The sequence below is a fragment of the Siniperca chuatsi genome, linkage group LG16 (assembly GCF_020085105.1).
Source record: "Siniperca chuatsi isolate FFG_IHB_CAS linkage group LG16, ASM2008510v1, whole genome shotgun sequence".
NCBI classification, from domain to species: domain Eukaryota; kingdom Metazoa; phylum Chordata; class Actinopteri; order Centrarchiformes; family Sinipercidae; genus Siniperca; species Siniperca chuatsi.
The window spans coordinates 7,274,079-7,295,194 of NC_058057.1; the positions used below are offsets into that span (position 1 = coordinate 7,274,079).

A 21,116-nucleotide genomic window follows, 5' to 3' on the forward strand; every position below is an offset into this window, starting at 1 on the left:
ATGAAATATGATGGTTAAGATACACCGGTGGGTCAGACTTTGCTAAATTGTTCACACGATACTTTTACTCTGCCCCACACTGTATTCACCATGCAGTATGACTGCAGCAGTAGGATACATTTTGTAGATAAAATGATTGGTGATTCTGTGGTATACATTGACATCTTGTGGCGACGTTTAGGTATTACACTTGGGGCATTTGTGGCCAGTGTGAAAACCCTCAGGAGCATGCGCATTATAGTCAAACAAAAAAAACTCTTGATGATTATTATATAGGGACACAATTCATTTAAAGGTGAGAAACTCTTTTCACCCAACAAGCAACAGTTCAAATTAGGACATGCCTTGAAAAAGAAAACACAATGGCAAATGTTCCTTAATTAATATATTTTTGTATTCCCTTGTGGACACAACTGAACTTAAATATTGAAACATATAAAGATGGATTGCATAATGCATGATCCACAGTGACAATACAGAAGTATAACATAACATAACATAACATAACATAACATAACATAACATAACATATAACATTCATCACTTTGCAAACATTGGAAGTTCAGAAGGGGAGATAAAAATCAGTTGAAATCACTAAAAACACCAATACAAGGCAATGGACAAAAAGATCATGCTGATCAAATAAAATGTTCTCCATTTCAATAAAATGTATGTGTTAACAGGTGTATTTTCTGTTGTGTTACTTGTGCCAGCCAGGAAACACAATTGTTGGTCCATAAAGCGCTGCTTTTGGATAAAATGATACAAAGACAGCATAACCCATGCACACTGGATATTAAACTCCCAATGCAGATAAAAGAAGGCTCAGGATTGCGCATGTAACCAAAGGGACCATTTAGAGCTAGGTGCATTCAAGAAAGATATAAAGCAAGTGTTGTTCACAGTAATAATGTACTTCATCTTCATTTTTTGATTTGAAACCACCAGTATTTTTGCCTGTTTTTGAACGTGATATGGTGTCCAGTGCACACGATCCAAATGTATCTTCTCTCTGCATTGGGTTTTTACTATCAGGATGTAGCTGCTTGCTCACTGCAGGAGGAGACTAGATATGATCGTAAATCCAGATGTAGACAGGAATTTTAGGGTCACATACTTAAGGGTGAACATGAAAACATTGAGCACCAAAGGTATAAACACAGGGTAAGTGCCTGAGTTTGTGAAGCGGCTGTTAAATTACTGTATTGCATACTGATAACCATGATGACTTCACTGAAATGTATTGTGTTTTAATGTGGTAGACTTGATATTTTCATACCAAGAGCCACATTCTTCCTCAATCTACATGTACAGCATCATTCATGCAGGCTGTTGTTTGCATGATGCTGTGCTTTGTTTTTAATAGGGCACTTTGTACATTTACCAGTATCACATACAGTACAATGCTTCTCTTTGAACATATCACGATGATAAGAGGAATGTTAAGAGTAACCACTTGTACTGAGGTAAACACAAGGATCATAAAGGCTCATCTGTATCTGGAATTAGGGTTTTTCAAAATAATATAAATCTTTGTCATTGCGCTGCATAAAGTGTCTGATATAAGTGTACAGCCCTACAGTATATTCATTTAACAGAGATGGGTCAACAGAGCAAAAGATAATGGTAACATGAATTTAATAAGGAACAAAAAGTCATTTGGCCCATTAATCATCCCCAAAAAAACAACATACGTACAATCCTAACGATTCTAATGACAGCTTCTCTCTGTATAAGTCAAAATAAAACCGTATACAAAAGACAAATGTATACGCTACGACTGCTACAAATGTGAGGGAAACACTAGTGCACAGATAAACTACTTCTTCTGTTAAAATATAGATATTGTTGAGAGTTGAGTGAGCCTTCCTGTGTGGCATCTGTAAGGTTCAGCTTAAGATGAAATATCCACACAAACAGTAGTAAACAAGCGTTTTTAAACTCTAATCCCACAACATGCACGCTTGTGAATTTTACTGTTTGGTGTTACTTTGAGCACCAAATAGTTATACATAAATTAGGCTGATAGCTCAGATTCATAAGTCTTAGTTAGCCAAAAGCGGCAAGCTGCATTCAAAGCTTCAAACACTCTGGATGGCCGCATCAGATTAATGCCTGTAGGTCTTGTGCCAGTCATGTTGACTCCAAACTGCAAATTCGAGTCGTGCTCGGGTACTCTCTCATCCTCACTCTCTATTTTACACTGTCCATTACAGTACAGATGTCCGAAATGCATGTCTGGAATGCAGACGAAAGGGTCTAAGTCCGGGAGGGCAGCCAGTGTCCGAGCCCTTCAAAGAACCTCCGTACGTTCGTGACGTAGAAGTCAAAGTTGTGAGTGAAGTCGGTGCAAATGTTGGAGTAAGTGTCCACCAGGGTGCAGTACAGGGTGGTCCCGCCTACGCTGATCACCACGGTAACCAGACACAGCAGCAGCAGGATCAGGCAGGAATCTCCACCTACCTCATCTACAAGTAAGAAATGAAACAAATGTTTGTCTGTAGCACATAGATTTTAACTGCCGCTACTGTAAGTCAGTCCTGGCACATGCATTTTAAAGCTCTACTCCGAATTTTGATGTTTACATTACAGATGAGTTGAACTGTACCTTGTTCAACGCCGTCCTCTGGCTCACTGAAGCGAACTTTGCGTTTGGAGTTCTGTTTAGTAACAATGTTGCTTGGGGGAGGCAATCCATCCAGAGAAGCTCTCCTCCTCTTCAGAATGGAGACCAGACCATCTGGCGAGGAACTCTGAAGGAGACACAGAAACAAGAGAAATGACCACTAATGCTTTCCTCTGAATTTAAGGACCAGGTTTTTGGGGTCACTTTACCCAGAACCTGATCAGCAGACTGTTACTTAAATCACCCCAATGTCTTTGGTAAGTACAGTAGGTCTGTATGGTGCATGTTAAGTATAATAAAGGAAAACTATGATTTTCTTTACAACTTGGGTTTTATTTTTTAGTTTTGATTATGATAACATTGTACTTACCAAAGTCATCACTGAGATTGCCGAACTAATAACTAAAAATAGGTCCAACAGGGCAACAAACACAAACAGTCAAACAATCATACACGTAAACAAGCAGACAGTTTTGCCAGATTAGTTACCACTTTTTTTGGAGGTAAAACCAAAAGTGAGGACACCCATAATGTCGATAATAATCCCTCATTGCACAGGGAAACTGAGTGCACACAAACCAGGAATCAGGAAGTTGATCTGTAAAGTACAGTCTGTAAACAGACAATTTGGGTTATAATTTCACCAGTCGTCTTGATTTAATCTTCCAAATAAATCTGACTAAATCTGTCATCTGACCGCTCATGGCGGTTGCCCTGTTGAACCTATTTTTAGCGATGCCCAAGTTGTAATAAACCATCGTTTCGCTGTAAGTAATTAACCGACAAGCATACATAATATCAACATTATTCTTTTTAGAAATCCCAATTTTGCCTTGATATATTTGGCATTCTGTGGGCTGACGACTTCCCCGTTATCATCATCGTCAATCTCTGTCGGCACCATTTTGAATTAACATACGAAAAACCTTCTGTGAATAAAACAGTCCCATGCTTTGGTCAGTGGTCATCTTGGGCGACCAATAGACAAAACTTCCAAAAAAGTCAGTGTAGTCCGGGAGGGAAAAATCTACTAAAAAACATTAACTGAGGTTGGTTCATAAATAAGTGTAAGACAAGATAATCTTTTTCTTAACCGTAGTTGCAAAATACTTCAAAAAACGTTCAGTCTACTAAAAGAATAGGATCACAAGCCAAGCATTGGGGTGGTTGAGTGGTTTAAGACTCATACCTCACCCTTTGTCACATGTCATAACTAATACCATAGTTGAACACCTTGTTTTAAATAAGGACAGTAAAACCACAGAATATAATACAAGAAACACATGACCAAACATAATTAGTGAACAGGCTCCATCAGCAGACTAACCTACTATGCACACTATGTTTGGTATTAGGCAACAGCCGACCAGCAGCTTAAAACACATCCCAGCCTAATGAAAACCTTTTGACCTGATCATAATCTCTAAACAAACCACAGAGCAGAAACAATAACACACAGCACAGCCATACACTGACAAGCTGTCAGCCTCATCTGCTGCCGTAATTTATAGGTCAATTATTTACTGAGGTCAGTGGGTCAATCGCATGCCTAATATTGCAGTGGTCATCACATTCAGTCAAATCTGTACAGAGAAACATTAGTATATCATGTTGGACTTTTAAGATTACATTCCGGTGCTGAAGTCAAGCCCCGTTCAAATCAGAATTTTCTTCTGTCACCACTGTGGAAATTGTGATTTTAAAGAGAAATACTGCATGCGCTGAGAAAACTGCCAGGACAAAGTAATATTTGTGAGTGTGAGAAACAACTTTCTCCTAGAGTTTGGCGCTCTTCCACACATTCATTGTCTATGGGCCAGCTCCAGATTTTACATAGTACAACAACATTGGGTGTAACGGGATTTCTGGCTTTAGGATACAGTTCTACAACACCACTTGAACTGGCTCAAACTACATCAGAAACATTCAGGAATGTTTTTTTATTTGTGATGAAAGTAGCTTTCTTTATTAGATAAATGAGAATACCCAGCTTGCCATTGATGTAAAAGTGTCACGCACAAGTAATATATTTTTATTATTATTATACAAATGATGATGAAATCAGTGGTTTATTCAGGAATGTTTAAATCGAGATGTAATCGTAATTTAATATATAATTTAAAAAATTGTTCTAGTTCTAATTTTGGAAATCTCTTGGAAGTGTAAGAAATTCCGTTTTATTCAAGCTGAAAGAACAATCATGTCAAAATAAGACTAAGAGTCTACAGCTATGATAGCGGCAATCAAAGGCTGTACTCACACACCAGGGCTTTGAGCTAAATGCTAACACATTAGGGTGTTAGCATGCTAACATTTGCTAATGCGCACTTAACACAAACTAAACTTTGGAGCTGTACTTTGGTACAGCAGTGCTTTTAGCTAAATGGTCACATCAGCATGCTAACATGCTTACAGCGTTGATGCAGGTATTACGTTTACCATGTTCATCATCTTAGTTTAGCGTGTTAGCATGCTAACATTTGCTGATTAGCAACTAACACAAAGTATAGCTGAGGATGATGGAAATGTGTTTGGCTTTTCAAGTATTTGGTCATAAACCAAATGATTTTTACCTGATGGTGGCGTAAGAGGAAAAGTCAGGGGATCACCAAAGTCAGTAAGATTCATCCTCTGGGGATCATGAATGTCAGTTCAGAATGTCATCTCAATCCAGTAGTTTTAGAGATATTTTAGTCTGGACCAAAGTGGTGGACCAACCCACAGACCGACATCCCAAAAATCTATCTAATATCATGCCACATTTACAGGGAGCCGGCAAATACACAAGAACATTTGTTAAAGTGATAAGTTTGACACAAGGTGGTAAGAGTTGGTGGTAGATGTATGGATATATGAACATTAGCAATGACTCATCCACAACAAAAGAACATGTCTTTCAAATATTTTTAATGCTTTATTGTGCTCTAAGACTTCATTCCATGGTGTATGAAGGACACAGTATGGCCTTTTCACATATCACACTGTCAACAAAGTGATCTATTATACAGCCCATAAACTAATGTTGGTGCCTGCTGCTCAGTTTTGACAGCAGCTCACTGTATTGGCCGGCTGAGGACTGAATGAGCAGACTAAATGGCTTGTTTTTGAGAGAGAGATACTGTGGCTTCACATGTTTCTGTCAGCTCAACCCTGTTTGCTAATGGTGCATTTTTGTCAGAAAAGCCACCAGCTGGCTGGGAGATCTCAAGACACAGGACTAATAATATACAGGACTAATTGCTATAGCCTAACGATACTGGATATGTGGATATTTGAGAGCTGATAACAATATATCAGCCGATGTTATTATTATTATTATTTTTTTAAATTTTAACTTTTTTTCAACCAAACAATACCTTCAATTTGTTTTTGAAGAATTGTGGCCAAGATATGTACTGAGTGGAACATTTTACAGTTGAAAAATAAACTTGTAACAAACTTTATAACGTCACTGTTTCTAAATTACTGCAAACATATGTTTGGCATTCTGTGCTGCAATTTTGTGTTACTTATCAGCCAAAATATACACTGATAACAATATATATATTTGCTATAAGCCAATATCGGTCAACATATCGGCCCAGCCAATTTATTAGTCGAGCTCTACTAATTGCCTCAGATGTTGTCCAAGTATCAATACCACTACAAGCCAGGAACTCAAACCTAATTTGTTTAAAAATGTAAAAATAAAAGTTATCCCTTTAAATTAAAAAGAGGTTTGTCATCAAACTATAGTATTTCTTAATTTTTCTTGCTATTCTGGCTAACTGGCATTCATTTATTTTATTGCTGTTACTTCTTTTCTGAATTAGTTGTCTAGTGAGACAAATTGTGCTTCTTAAAAAGTGACTGAAAAAGAACCAAAACCCTCATGAAATGTGACTCAGCTATTTTCATTGCAAAATAAAGGAGTCCCACCCAGTCAAGCCTGTGCTGGATTATGTTAACAGCCATGATCCTGACCCCATCGATGCAAGGCCTTCAGCCTGTACTGCTTGTTTGGAAAAGCTCTGATTTCATCTCCACCTCTAGGAAGAACCAGACCCCTTCAGCTCAGTGTTTGAGCCAGGACATGATGTCTTGGCTCAGGTCCTGGCTCAGTAATCTAGCACATTTGGCAGAGTAGACGTCCCAAGTGTCAGGCCACACCAGTGAACATGGGTGGAGGTTTTTGAACATAAAGAAGTTGACGATGATCTCACAAACGGACTGCAGAGATCATTCATGGGAGTGTCCCAGCAAAGATAAAGAGCTGTGGATCAGAATGTAGAACTTAAACAAATACAGTCTTACTTTCTGTAGGCGGAAAGTATAATAGACAGTAAACAGAAGAGACCAGGGAGGGGAAGGATGGGAGGATAGATGCATGCAGGAGATGATACGTGGTTGGTGATTACAAAGGAAAGAAGGCAGGAAGGAAAGATGAGAAAGATCAAGAGAGAGATACAGGGCAGGAAAAGATATGTATACCCCTCCTGTATTCATCACAACAGCTCTCTTTTATACATTCATCTCATACCCAAATCATGTTCTGTGACTATTTACCAAAATGCTAATGCTAATGCAATAATTATCAGGTGTAAAAGCTGACAAACAAACAACAGACACAAAGTGTATTCCTACCCCCTCTGTGTGGGACAGCTTGGCCAGGTCCTTGTCCGAAGCCTGGGGGACTCCTGTTGGCCACTCCACCTTCATCTCCTCCTCCTCTGGCGTCTCTTCACACAGCTCCCCCTCCTCTTCTACTTCCTGTCCTTCCTCATATGTCTCTTCTTCTTCTTCTCCTTCCTCATCCTCACCACCCTCCTGATGGTCTGTCTGTGGTAAGGGTAGCTCTGATTCTGAGTTCATGCTTTGCTCTTGTTCTTCACCCTGGTGTGTTGTTTCAGGCTTGTTGACTGGAATGTGGGTTAGACAAAGGACATTGGTTATTGATTATGGATTATTACTCAAGCCTTACTGTGTGTATTGATACAGAGGCCCTGTGTAGCTTAATGTGTCCATGAGTGGATTAGAAGATCTTGGCACTCACTCTTCCAGGGTTGAAGGCGGTAATTTGGGAAAAACATGATAAAAAGAAGTGCTATTGTTTTGTTTTACAGTCCTGCTCACAAACATAAGTTGGAATAGTTTATAAGTGATGACAAGCTTAGAAGTGTTTGTGTTACCCAGTCTGTGTGTGTGTGTGTGTGTGCATACATGCGCGCGCACGTGTTTGTGTCTGTAAGGAGGTGATGAAGGCTGGAATTGGATGAAGATGAAGAGATGTTTTCAGCTTTATAGGGCAGAGGGGCTGCAAAGCATGCTAGGTGTTAGTATTGTATTTAAAAGGCTTTTTAGCCCTGCTAGTTGTGTGGCTCAATAGATGGCAATGTCGGTCAGTCAATCCTCCACTTTGGTCCAGACTGAAATATCTATTATTGGATGGATTGCCATGGAATTTTGTACAGACATTTATGGTCCAGAGAGGATGAATCCCGGTGACTTTGGAGATCCCCTGACTTTTCATCTACCGCCACCAGCAAGTTGACATTTTAAGTAAATGTAAATGCAAATGTAATGTTTCCACATCTGTAAGATGGGTCACCATGAGATTTGGTACAGACATTCATGTCCCTTTCAGGATAAATTGTAATAACTTTGGTGATCCCCTGACTTTTCACCTAGCGCCATCATCAAATCAAAATTACTTCTAATTTGTTCAGTACTTTGGTTTATGACCAAATACCTACAAAACCAATGACATTCCCATCATCCTCAGCTGTACTAATTATCAAATGTTAGCATGCTAACACGCTAAAGTCAGATGGTGAACGTAGTACATATTGTACCTGTTTAGCATCAGTATGTTAGCATTGTCATTGTGAGCATGTTAGCATGTAGTTAGCATTTAGCTCAAAGCACCGCTGTACATTCTCAAGAGCCACAAGCGTGGTTGTAGACTCTAGTTTTGTTTATTCCTTTGGTGGTGTATATAGACAGTAATACATGTTTACCTTTATCATGACAGGGTTGCAGTGTCTCGTTCTTGCTCTGAATATCTTTCAGCGTTGTATTCAGCGTGTTCTGTTGAATCAAACATGGCTGACAATCGTTTATCATGTAGGAAAAGTCTGAAATTGAGCAAAGATCAATATAGAAAGGGAAGGTTCACATGTCTTACCTGTTCCACACTGATGGATGGTCTGAGTGATGCCAAAAACAGGAACACAGATAGACACAAAGGAAAGCCAAGACAGAGGAAGACCAGACAGGTAGAAGGAGAAACAAAGAGAGGTAGAGAAAGGTCAGACAAGGTTAATGGTGTGTTACTTAACATATTAAAAAGCTCAAATATTCTGCAGGCCTTTCCTGCAGGAGTTGGCATCTGTTCTCCAAAATCAAATCCACCTGCACCAAATGACTGTGGGCTGCAATAACATGCCAAGAGAGTCACATTATAGGTATAGACACAACAGCGTCTGGCATGCAGACCTGCGGTATTTGTTTGTGTCTGGTGGAAATCACTATCCTGCGGAAATCATTTCTGCCCTGTCAGAAATATTGATTTTCCCAATGAGTCCCATGTGTGTCTGTACCCTCAGTGTATCTTCATGCATTACCAATGTGTTGGCTTGGACCGTGACTCGTCAGTGTGTCCACATGAGAAACGAAGACAGAGGTCGATTAGTAAAGAAAAATGGCCGCTAAAAGGTTTCTAGCCGACAGCGATGAAGGTAATGGGAGGAAATGGCATGACAGGAATCTAGTTGAGAAGCTGAGCTGTTTATAGTGGATGTTTTTTCTGCTGTCTATATTTGTGCTGAGGTGTGGGAAACATCAAAGAGATAACTTCACTTAATACATGTTTAATGACAAAGAAATGCAGGAAAGTCTGCTTTTGTGTCCAACTCCAGGGTGTATTGTGGCCGATCCCAACATATGATTAGGAATGTATCTGTCTGCTTCAGCCATGTAGAACAGGTTCATCAGAAGACAGAGTTCCTAGATTTCATCTGATAAATGTTGTGTTGATGTGTTGTGGTATACCTGGGGTGTGTCCTGCAGATCTGGCTCAGGGTCTCGATGTGTTTCTGACCGATGCTGTCTGTCTCAGCGGGCAAACTGCTTTCAGCGTTCTTTTTCTCCCGCCACTGGCTCTCTGGGAACACGTGCGGAGTGCAGGTGTGCACAAAATAAATGCGCATGCCCACTCTTTCCCTCAATATTGCACAGAATTACATTTAGGTTTTTGATAAATAATACTATTTTATAGAAGGAAGAAACAGATGCATGCAGTACCCCAGTTCTCCTGCAGGGCGGCAAGGTTGGAAAGCAGACGTTCATGGTAGAGCTTCTCAAGCTGCAGGAACTGGATGGCCCACTGGTCTGGTAGCATCACCAGTTAAAGACACCAACTGAGACTTTCAATCTAATTGTCTCTGATTAACTACAGTTTTAGTTTGTTTGTTTTTTACAGTTTTTACATTCATTTAGTCAGTTTTATGACACTGCAGCCAATAAAATCCCTAGTCTAGTGTGTAATTAAAGAACCCCATGGGTGTCATTCTGTTACTGTTATTAGTTTCATTCTATAAAGTTTGTTTGTTTCTGTAAAATACAGGCTTTCATCCACCAGCAGCTATATAATGGCTGAAAACAGGAATTGTTAACATTTAAGATAAGAAATGAACCATCCACTGAGATTATCAACAGTTAAAGACACATGTATGATATAATGTACATTACGTAAAATTATACTGTGCAGCACGGGCCTGTAACCGTTTGTCTCATGACACCTAAACTAATTAAATCTTACAAAATATACTTGAATTTTGGAGGCTGGTGACTCATTATGGTGCACAGACCATGCACTTTTTAATAACTAATAAACCAAAATCAATACAAAGCACATGGGTGAAACAGGGCTTCAGGTGACCTCGAGATGATCTCATAATCAAAAAGTCAATTAGAACAGTGAAACATTTCAGCCTGCTCACTTTTTTATGTCAACAGCATTGGCTAAATACTGTATGTCAAAAAATGTTAAAAGAAAAACGACAGGAGCAACATGTCCACTTGACAGATGCCATCAAGGATAGAGGCAGAAGACATTTTTCCTATGAAAAAAAAGGAAGCAAGGCAGCAAAGTAATATACTTCTTCAGTATATTAGTGAATTAAAACACATTTTCAGTTCTGGTTTGGGATTTGTTACTGAAGTGAAAGTACTTCATACTTTACAGGTTTCTCAAAAACTATTTTAAAGGCAATATCAACAAAAACTTTGACCAATTACTGCAAAGATAACAATGATTATATCTTCTATAATCATCATCATCCTCCTTGCAGCAAGACAGGCCAGCAGCCGTTGCCAGACCAAGAGCACAAACAGAGCCAGAGGAAACTACCATTGCAAGCCTTCAGGGCTTTCAGCCAAAGTATGGGGAACACCCAGTGACTGAGAGACAAATGAACAGATAGAAAGCAACAACAATGAGACAAACGAAGATGTGGCTGACAAAAAGATAGATAGCCAAACAAACATTAAAAAAAAAAGATTAATAATAGAATCTTTTTGAGCTCTGATATATTTAGCTTTTACTTTTTCATTGCTTATTGCCATTTTGAAATAGCTGAATATCATTACTTTTGTCCCTATAGAGTCAGTGTCATGTGTTGGCCTTCATTAGTCCAGCACAGGCCTCTAATGGAAGAAATGACAGCTTGTACAGCCCCGAATCACTGCGCACTTGAAAGGATACAGTCCTCTTTGAGTGAGTAGGCCTCTGCGATCTAAAAAAAAAAAGATAATTGAATAAACAGGAGGTACAGTATGCTGACTCAGTTCAGACATACTAGTGCAGTATACAGAATTGGACATCATTTGTCCAATTATCAATTAATCAATTATACATATATATATATATATATATATATATATATATATATATATATATATATATATATATATATAATTAATATGTATCAGTCTTAATATTGCGTTAATGTTCATATTACTGTTATTGTGTGCTGTCCAACATTGTTCTTGAAACTTTCATGCCAATAAAGCCTTCTGAATTGAACTGATTTAAAATAACTCTAAAACAAGTCATGTGACAACGTTTTAGTGTGAACCATCGCCATTATCCCATGAAGCATCAAAGCACACAGTGACCTTAACCCACACTGCTGTGCACTGAAAATGATGTCGTCAAACACTAACTAGGCTGTTCAACCAATCAATGTAGATGTTTTAGTTTGAAATTCACCAAATCCCTTCAAAGATGAAGATCACATGCCAGTGTCATACCAAGAGGCAGAGCCATGCAGACACCCTGTGAGACATGAAGTCACATGCAACTACTTATGGTACGGATTAACGTGTCTCTGTGGACTTTTTAGCTTCCTCTCCACAACCAGTCAACTACATGATTTAGCACAGATATTGTACTATTTAGATATTGGGAAGTTTCACCTCCTCAGATATTCTTCTGTAATTCCACAATACAAGGTAGTTTCAGGGCTGCAACTAATGATTATTTTCATCATCAATTAATCTGCTGACTATTTTCTAGATTTTCTAGCCCAAACGATTAGGGCTGTAATATGTCACAAATTGTAAAAAATGAACATTATAATTTCCCAGAGTGGGAAATTAGCAAGATTATATATTCAGATTGCTTGTTTGATCAGTCCCAAACCCCAAGATATTAAATGTCATTTGAAATCCTGGAACCACAAAATTTTATTTATTTAAGGCTGTTCAGCCAAATTCCAGTTTGAGTTTCAGATGCATTAAGTATTATTTGAGTGTTTATATACATAACACAGAGTGTTTAACATGGACAATGAACACAGACATGTAAAAAAAATTAAAAAAATAAAATAAATATTGTATTAGACAGAACGGATTGGATCAGACATTTAATCAGCAAATATCCAATGTTAAAGGACTCAGATTGTGATCAGGAGTAAAAAAAACATTTCCATGTTAGTAACAGTCACCTTCAAAAGAGGCTTTGGCCCCCTGACTCGTTAGGGGGCCTACATTTGTGCCCCGTAGGGCCGTTCAGTAATCCATCCATGTTAGTAGCAGCCTGCTTCTTACACACTTCTTACAAATTAATTCAGGCCATGAAATATTTGGTACATGAGAATAGCAGGTGCTTGCAGATATGACCAAATATGGACCCTCATGTCTAATACAGTATGAAAGACACTGACCATGTTTCTGCTAAAAGTGGGCCTACATGCTGAGTTATCTGTAGAGTGTAGCATCACTCACACCAAATTCCTTTTAAATGGACTGTATTTATAGAAAAACATGTGTGGCTCTTAGAGTAACACATCATATAACTGCTTTTGTCAAATGAATATGACCCTGATTGCACTGCATTGCCTCTCCTTTCATTTCCTTTGTTCCGTGATTACTGGAGTTGGCAGTGAAGCAAAGTAAACTACGATTCTCGAGGTGCTGGGATAGCTGAGACAAATGAATCATACTGTCTAAGCGTTGTTGAGAAGTTGTGGTCTACAAAGTATTGCACCCGCAAGAAGAAACCACTGCCGTGATCCTTTTCAACTAAACACAGAGACTGAACCAAACTCTATTTTTCACACCTCTAACTAGCATGTCTGTTTGAATGCTGTAATTGTGATCTGAGGCAGGGGAGGCAACAGGAGACCAACAAAAGAGCAGAGGGTTGCCAGTTCAAATCCCTGCACCTGCTTTAGTAACTACTGCTGAGGTCTCCCTGAGCAATGCATTACATAAGATTTTCAGACAGCTGACCTTTTCAAATTATAAAACCAAGCTATGTCAGTGGATTTGCATGCTCTAACAAGCTATTTTGATACGTTTGAGAAACACCAGCTTGGGGATTTGTTATATTTATCGCAGCTAACTGAGAAAACATAGGCATTGGAATGAGGTCATACAGGAGGACTGCCATACACACACTTACTGTAGATGTAAGCAAACACAAACATATGTAGTTGCATATACACCCACGCACAAAGCCATTCAGTTTGACTAAATAAAGGAACGTATTCCCTGTTGATTACGGAGAAAAAAAAATCTCTAAAACATCCACCTACACACGCACAAACACACAGACACACACCTGGTGCAGGGAGTGTGGCAGCAGTGTGTAGTCACTGTTTTCTCTGAGGGACTGCAGGGAGGCCAGCAGCTCTGGGCTGGGGCCCGGTGGTGCATCTCTGGAGACACTTCCTGGAAGCATAGTATGAAAATATATGTAGTGTATATTATTACTCAAAGGGGTACGCCACCTATTTAACACTTAACGGTCAGTTTACTCGTCATGAGGAGTACTACTCAGCCTGTAAATACAGGTGTATATATCTTCAGTGGCTCTTGAGGAGCTTTGAAAAGTCTGGAAGGAGTAAAGGAGTAGTTTGAGTTTTTGGGGAAATTTTTCACTTCCATGCTCAGAGTTAGATGAGAAGATTGATACCACTCTCTAAATATGAAGCTACCACCAACAGACAGTTAGCTTAGCTTAGTTTAAAGACTGGAACCAGCTAGCCTGGCTCTGTCCAAAGGCATCCAAGGACTATTTCTTGGCAGACGCAGTCTGAATCCCGGTTGAATCTCCCCGGTTGCTGGCAACCTCACGGTGACGACAAGACTCCAGGAAGTGACTGCGTATGGCCAAGAAATAGTCCGCCACATAAACTCCATAAAACCACAACTTCTCATATTTTCACTTTGGTTTTTGTGCAGATTAAACAAATGAGACATAATGTGTTTATTCATAATTAGTGACCTTAAGATTTTTTTTTACCTTTAGACAGAGCCAGGCTAGCTGTTTTAAGTCTTGCTAAACATGCTAAGCTAAGCTAAACAGCTGCTGGATGTAGCTTCATATTTAGCGTACAGACTTGAGTGTGATATCGATCTTCTCATCTAACTCTTGGCAAGAAAGTGAATAAGCCTATTTCCCAAAATGTTAAACTATTCCTTTAACCAGCTTACAAAGACCATCAAGTAGCATAACAAATAATGTTACAAGACTGCCAACCAGTATGTCAGTCTGCTTGTATTTACCTTGTGTGGGTGTGTGTGTGTGTGTGTGTGTGTGTGTGTCATGGCAGACCCAGAAGACGTGGTAGATAAAACTAACTGACAAACAGGCTGTTACCTCAGCAGGTTGCCATCAGTGACAGCCTGTCAGCCCCTCGCCTGCAGCCATTGCTGTGACAATTAGTCACTATTAGCTGTAGCTGTATAGTGCATTACAAACATCCAAGAGTATTGGCCGTGGCTTCCTTACAGCTTAGTATCATCCTGAGCATCTTAGGCTCTGTTTTTTCCGGCACACTACAGCAATTTGTGGGAAACCATTTTTCCACAGATGGATGATAAGCTTTGAGTTGTTCTGAAAAGCTTTCAATCAGAAGATCTCTGCAGAAGAACGTGTCCTCATCTGTGTCTCTCTGCTGTGCCATGAGATTAATAAAGTCAGTCTAGGGTAGTTTCAAGATGATAAACTATCTTTGAAAGGCATTTTAATGAATGAGCTGTAATGAGTAGCATATTTTATAGTGTCATTAGTGTCATCCACATTAGCTGATACTGCAGAAAAAAGTAACATTCCCTGAGGTGTACAAACATTTAAAAAAAAAGCACATAATAGTCATATGTTGGATAAAAATAAGATACAGAGAAAAGTACTTTACCAGTGGCACTGTCGATGCACACCCCGTCCTCTTTCTGTGTAGTCCCAGTGTCTGGACCCTTCAGCGGGATGGCGTTCTTGTTACCCATAATCTCCGTCACTGCAGCGATCTTCTCCTCCAACTCGACGTTCCCCAAAAGCTTCTCTGAGACCCTCCAGTGGGCTGTGGCTGGGTTTCTTTTTTCGGGCCCTCACTGGAAAAACATGAATTGTTTCTGACTTTTATCAGAGCGCTTCCGTTGCGTGAGATAAGCAAATTACTTGGGAAAGTTTGAGTTGCTCTAGGGTGTCTCAGGCACTGGAGAATGAGGTCTCAGCAGGTTTGGTTTGTGATCACTCTTGATCATGTGATTTAATGCTCCATCGACTTCTGGGTGGTCAAGAAAAGGGAGATTTGAAATGTCCACCATAGTCTGTGAAGGTTGGGCTGTGGAGGATGATGTTCTCAGTTTTTGCAGACTTTCCGCAGTCCTCTGTATGGTTTATTGTGCTTTTTCTCTTCACTTTTACACACAGAATTCAGTGTGGCCTGCCTTGCTTGTCCCCAGCAAGCTGTCAAAAGAATAAGTACATTTTAAAAAGAGAACATAATGTATGCCTCATGCATGCAGTATGTTCTGAGAAGGTGAAGACACATAAACAGAGAAAGAAGAGAGAGTAGAATGCAAAGTGAAGCAGCATTGCTGGTGAAATGGCAGTTATGTCACTGACTGAAAGGATCGTCTTTGTGTCTAAACCATGACTGCCCATTGAGGCATGGCAGAGTGCTCCATTCTAAATAACTCCCGGGTTGAAGATAACGTCATAGTAGTTTGTGGAGTAGAATAGTTAGCAATGAGTATGTTACTGTTACTGCAGACAGACTGCATACTGTATTCTATCAATAATCCATGCGTGGACTTTGTTCTATAAGGCAGGGAGGTTTAGAAGTAAAGGTCAACATTTTTCCAGCATTTCTTCCAAAATATTGTAGTGTTTCAACTGAAAAGGGGGATATGTTGTAACTTGGAGTCTAGGCAAGCGGACTAATGTGCATTTATTCATTTAATTCATCAGGTATTTGTGAATTATGTTAATTACACAGGCTGTAAAGAAGTAGAAATTTGCCCTTCTGACAGATGCTGCCGTGTAACAAACAAGACCAAGAGTCTCCAGCCATGCTAGCAGCTCTGTGAGGCTGCACAAGCAGTGTTTTGAGCTAAATGCTGACATCAGCATGCTAACATGCTCACAATGACCATTCTAACATGTTGATTTTCAGCACTTTTAATGTTTACTTATTCACCATTTTAGTTTAAATGATGGGACTGCCATTAGTTTTGTAGGTATCTGGTAATAAACCAAAGTATGGGGCAAATGAAAGTTTTGACCTGATGACGATGCTAGGGGGATCATCAAAGTGATTACAATCTACATGCATGTCTGTAACAAGTTCCATGGCAGTCCATCCAATAGTTTTCAAGACATTTCACATAAAACTCCATGGTGGCACTAGAGAAAAAGTCAGGGGATAACCAAAGTCAGTATGATTCATCCTGTGGGAACCATGAATGTCTGTACAATATTCGCTGCAAATAGTTGTTTCAGTCTATATTTAAGTCTGGACCAAAGCGGTGGACTGACCAACTGACCGTCAGACCAACACTGTCATCCGTAGAGCCACGCTGCTAGCATGGCTAAAAAAAAGCCATTTTACTGACAAAACGATTAATTAAAAAAAAACAATTGACAGATTTATTGATAATATAATCATAATTTAAAATAATTTGTTTCAGCCCTACAGGGCACAGAACATAACTGCAAACTAACCTAATATAAAAGTTTTACTCCAGGCGGAAATGTGAAGACTTCATTCATAATCTAAGTTACACTGTGCTAATCTTTTGATTTTTCAATGTTATATCTATTTGTTTTTTTATCATCATATAAAACCACTGGACTTGGTCTTCTCTGCATGTTGTAGAAACCATCTATTTACATATCTCCCCCAATTTCAGCACCTAATGATGCAAAAAGTAAACTTTCAACCTCAAGACACTTCATCAGACATTGCATGAAGCAGAGTGGTAAATATATGAAGGTAAAAGTCTCCATTTACATGCCTTTAGCTGATGGTTTTACCCAGATGAACAGGATTTAGTTTAGCTTGCCTAAGGTCATTTCACAGCAAGTTCACAAGGGTATACCTGCAGCTGTTGAAAAAAGGCTGACATTATCAGGATGAATGACCTTTTACAGGGCAGTCACTCTAACCTCTAACCAGTTCTGTCACAGTAATTATTATCCAGAGATACCAAACACAGTATTGTCAAGGCTTTGTATTTTTTATCTTTTTTTTCATGTATTTTTTACTTAGGTTCCTTTTTCCCCCTTGCATTATGGCTTCATAGATAGCTTCCTGTTTTTACATAAACACCTGCGTCCATCTGTCTTAGCCTCCCCAGTGGGAACCACGTCACAAATGTTTGCAGTAGTGGTGCAATTGTATACACAAGCTCTTCTTCAAGCTTGCAAAAACCATGGCTTCCTCTCTCAATTGGTAGAGGTTGGATAGCCAATGGCTGATATGCAGTAGATAAATATATTTCCACTTCATGAAACCTACATTTTCAGCCTGAGTGGTGTGATACTATGTGTTCACGCAGCGTGTTAACAGTCACATGAACGTTGTGAATTCTACAACATGGAATGTGACACAAAGAACAAATGCTGGGAGCAGTGACTGACTCATAGGATGTGTAGCATTATATTAAGAATGATGCAGGGGAGGCTAAAGATGAAAAACTATGTAAATACTACTAAACACATTATGACAGTTCTGGGTTTGCTTTTACATTGTGAGGTTTCTCCTGTGACTTGCTACATGCTATGTAAACTTTATTGTTTTATGCCCTTTACCTTTTTCCTAAATCAATACTTAGATTCACACCAGTGTTGTTTCATTTTTCATCCTATTTACTATAAATTACATATACTTAACATTACTGCTGACCATTTTCCAAAGAGGTGATTCAGGTTTGTAGTGGCTAACATAGGTTGACATTTTGGGAAATACACTTATTTGCTTTCTTGCCGAGAGTTAGGTGAGAAGATCGATACCACTCTCATGTCAAAGCCAGCAGACAGTTAGCTTAGCTTAGCATAAAGACTGGAAAAAGGGGGAAACAGCTAGCCTGACTCTGTTGAAGGATAACTGGCCACTGCACCGCTCAGCTAAGAAATAGTCCAGAACACAACCCCATAAAACCACAACTTACACTTTTGTACATATTAAACAAACAAGACTTAACATGTTATTTAGTACGCTTGGTGCTGGTTGGTGGATTTTTGACAGAGCAAGGCTAGCTTTTTCCCCATTTCCAGTAATATATGCTAAGCTAACCAACTGCTGGTTCTAGCTTCATACAGTACACATATGAGAGTGGTATCTGTCTTCATATAAGCATATTTCCAAAACTGTCAAACTATTCCTTTAAAACTTGCTTGTCCAACATGTTTACTTTTATTCTTTATTAATGCTGACTGGTTTAAAAAATCTTTACCCCATAACCACATGACATTAACTGTGTCAAAACAGAGGTCAAGAGGCGGTTCACCATGACGGATTACCTTGAGCAAGTTTCAAGTCTTACATTTAGTTTCAAACTGCACTGAAATAAATTAGGGCACTGGCAGCCTTGAAGATAGAACAACGTACATTCACAAAATGGTGAAAAATGATGAGAAGCAACGTATCACAAATTGTTCCATAAAGTAAAGAGCGGAAAAAATGCTAAACAATAATATGGTCATTTAAAGGCTGTTAATTATTCCTGACAAATGTATGCTATCTTCCTTCAACATGTACCATTAGCTACTGTGTAGCTCACTGAGTCGAGTTTGGCAACAACCCTGTAAGACTCGTCTCGTGCTTCTATTCACACCACCCATAGTTAAAATGTATTCACTCCCAGTCTAGTACTTAGAAATGCGAAAACTGTGAACACTAAATTACAACTGCTGTGTTAAAAAACATATTGTTTCTGCTATTGTTTCTAAAGTCCACTGTCTAGTGGTCTCAATTAATATCTATTAATTTAAAAAATGTCACACAAGTGGGTGGCCGAGTGCGCGTGCGTGTGCACGTGTCTGCGTTACGCAAAGTGAACACGTGCCAGCTGACGGTTTTGGGCGCTAGGAAAACCTCGCGCTCAATTAAACATTTATTTTCTTCCTACATCAATTTTCAATGAGTCTTTCTTGTTTTCTGACATACTCATCACATGGACATTAACGGTAGAAAGGTGTTGAGTTTAAAAAATAAACACCATAGCATCCTTATGATAGTGTGAGAGAAGTAGGGTATCGAGTTTACTGCGTTTTTTTTTTTCTGCTGTTATCCCAATAATATTTCTATAACATTTCGGTACTTCCTATTTTTGCTGCGACAGCCACCTTAAATCCGTTCTAGGGTTATTATAGTTCTTTCTGGTAAGGTAGAACAATATCCAAGCCTCCCTATACTATATTTCATGTAGGCTAAGTTAATGTACATAATTACACGGAATGCACAGGACATATGATGGAGAGATGTAGGCCTACTCACCGCTGGATGATGTCTCGCTGTTTGTCGTCTGAACATCAACGCCCTGAAGCAGCGTCGCGGTGTAAGTCGACCTCCGTGTCGGCGCACAGCAGGATCCACATAAACCTCACTCTGTCATCTGTCCGTCTCTGAGACTCTCTCATGCTTCTTGTTTACGGTCCAATCCGGGGATTTTTCAGCTTCCCCTCATTGCAAAATATATATTCCTACATGTCATGCTTATTTATTTATTTAACCGTGTGGCGGAGGCTGCCATCTTCTGGCAGATGTGTCACACTGGCTCCTGGCTGTGTGTCAGCGGTTATGTAAGAGCAGATGAAGCGGTCATATGACGGGGTGTTAAACTGATAAACCGTGCTCCGGATTTCAAAGGAATTAGTGAAATACATCGTATTTGCGTTGTATTGTTACTATTACATAACCAGAATAGAAAACACATGTAAATTTATCAGATTGATGAGGTACATGTCAGTTATGATAATTGTGGTATGTATTCTTTATCTTAAAAGTGCTCCGTGCCGACCTCCTCTTCTTCCCCCCCTTCTTCATCATGCACTCACTATTTAAGTCTATATACCCTGAGTATATAATAGCCTGCAACAGACATCGAAGGATACAATACCAATACCTTGGATCTTACAGGAGCACTTTACACCCCACACACACCACAAGTAAAAAAAGAAGAAGAAGAAAAAGTGCTTCTTGAATAAGAGACAAATATCTCTTGATTAGTTTTAGCAGTTGTTTAGGTAAATCCCAGAAAATATCATAATGTGTTGAAAATGTGGCCTATCAAATACACTATATTTCTAGATCATGTATTTAAATTGAGGATGTAATAACAATTTCATTACCATATATAGTAGCACATAAATATTTCTGATATACAGACATTGGAAATAATTAGAAGATTGTACTAAATTAATACATTATTTATCAGTTTTACAAAATCAATTAATAATACAGCTTGTTAAGTAATGATTACTGTAAAAAATGGGATTTAGGTTGGCACCTTAATGCATGTAAAATGAATGGCTTTTTAATTTAAAACAAGTGGGGCTAAACTTAAGATTCAAAACTCAGAGGAAGAACTGATGCAGCTCTTGTTTCCCTTAAAATGTACAAATGAATAGGACAGTAATTGACCTGTGTAAACCCAAATTGATACAATTCCAACATCTTCATCCCAAAATAGATGTTCAGATGTTTAAATTGGCTGAGGC

The 21,116-nt window shown here is 39.0% G+C and overlaps 1 protein-coding gene across 2 annotated transcripts; it reads right to left on the reverse strand.

The window, feature by feature from the left end:
* Window positions 1-370: 370 nt before the first annotated feature.
* On the reverse strand, window positions 371-20,134 carry cnstb (consortin, connexin sorting protein b). 2 transcript variants are annotated; one of them, XM_044170389.1, is made up of 11 exons: window positions 19,894-20,134; window positions 15,310-15,860; window positions 13,731-13,840; window positions 11,370-11,400; window positions 9,908-9,994; window positions 9,656-9,767; window positions 8,790-8,811; window positions 8,623-8,710; window positions 7,250-7,524; window positions 2,609-2,753; window positions 371-2,468 (listed from the first exon to the last, which is right to left on the reverse strand). In XM_044170389.1, exons 2-11 carry the CDS (start codon window positions 15,395-15,397, stop codon window positions 2,260-2,262), a joined length of 1,167 nt encoding a protein of 388 aa, XP_044026324.1. In that variant the 5' UTR covers window positions 15,398-15,860; window positions 19,894-20,134; the 3' UTR covers window positions 371-2,259. The 2 variants fall into 2 exon arrangements, with proteins under 2 accessions (XP_044026324.1, XP_044026325.1); XM_044170390.1 differs by having other exon boundaries at window positions 8,623-8,692; window positions 19,894-20,132.
* Window positions 20,135-21,116: the final 982 nt, after the last annotated feature.

Excerpts from the sequence above, each read along its gene's own strand:
- cnstb (XM_044170389.1), bottom strand. The coding sequence starts at position 15,397 with ATGGGTAACAAGAACGCCATCCCGCTGAAGGGTCCAGACACTGGGACT. Across the intron at positions 8,711-8,789 it reads CATCCATCAGTGTGGAACAG|CCATGTTTGATTCAACAGAA; the intron begins GTAAGACATGTG and ends AACGATTGTCAG. Across the intron at positions 7,525-8,622 it reads GCAACCCTGTCATGATAAAG|TCAACAAGCCTGAAACAACA; the intron begins GTAAACATGTAT and ends CCCACATTCCAG.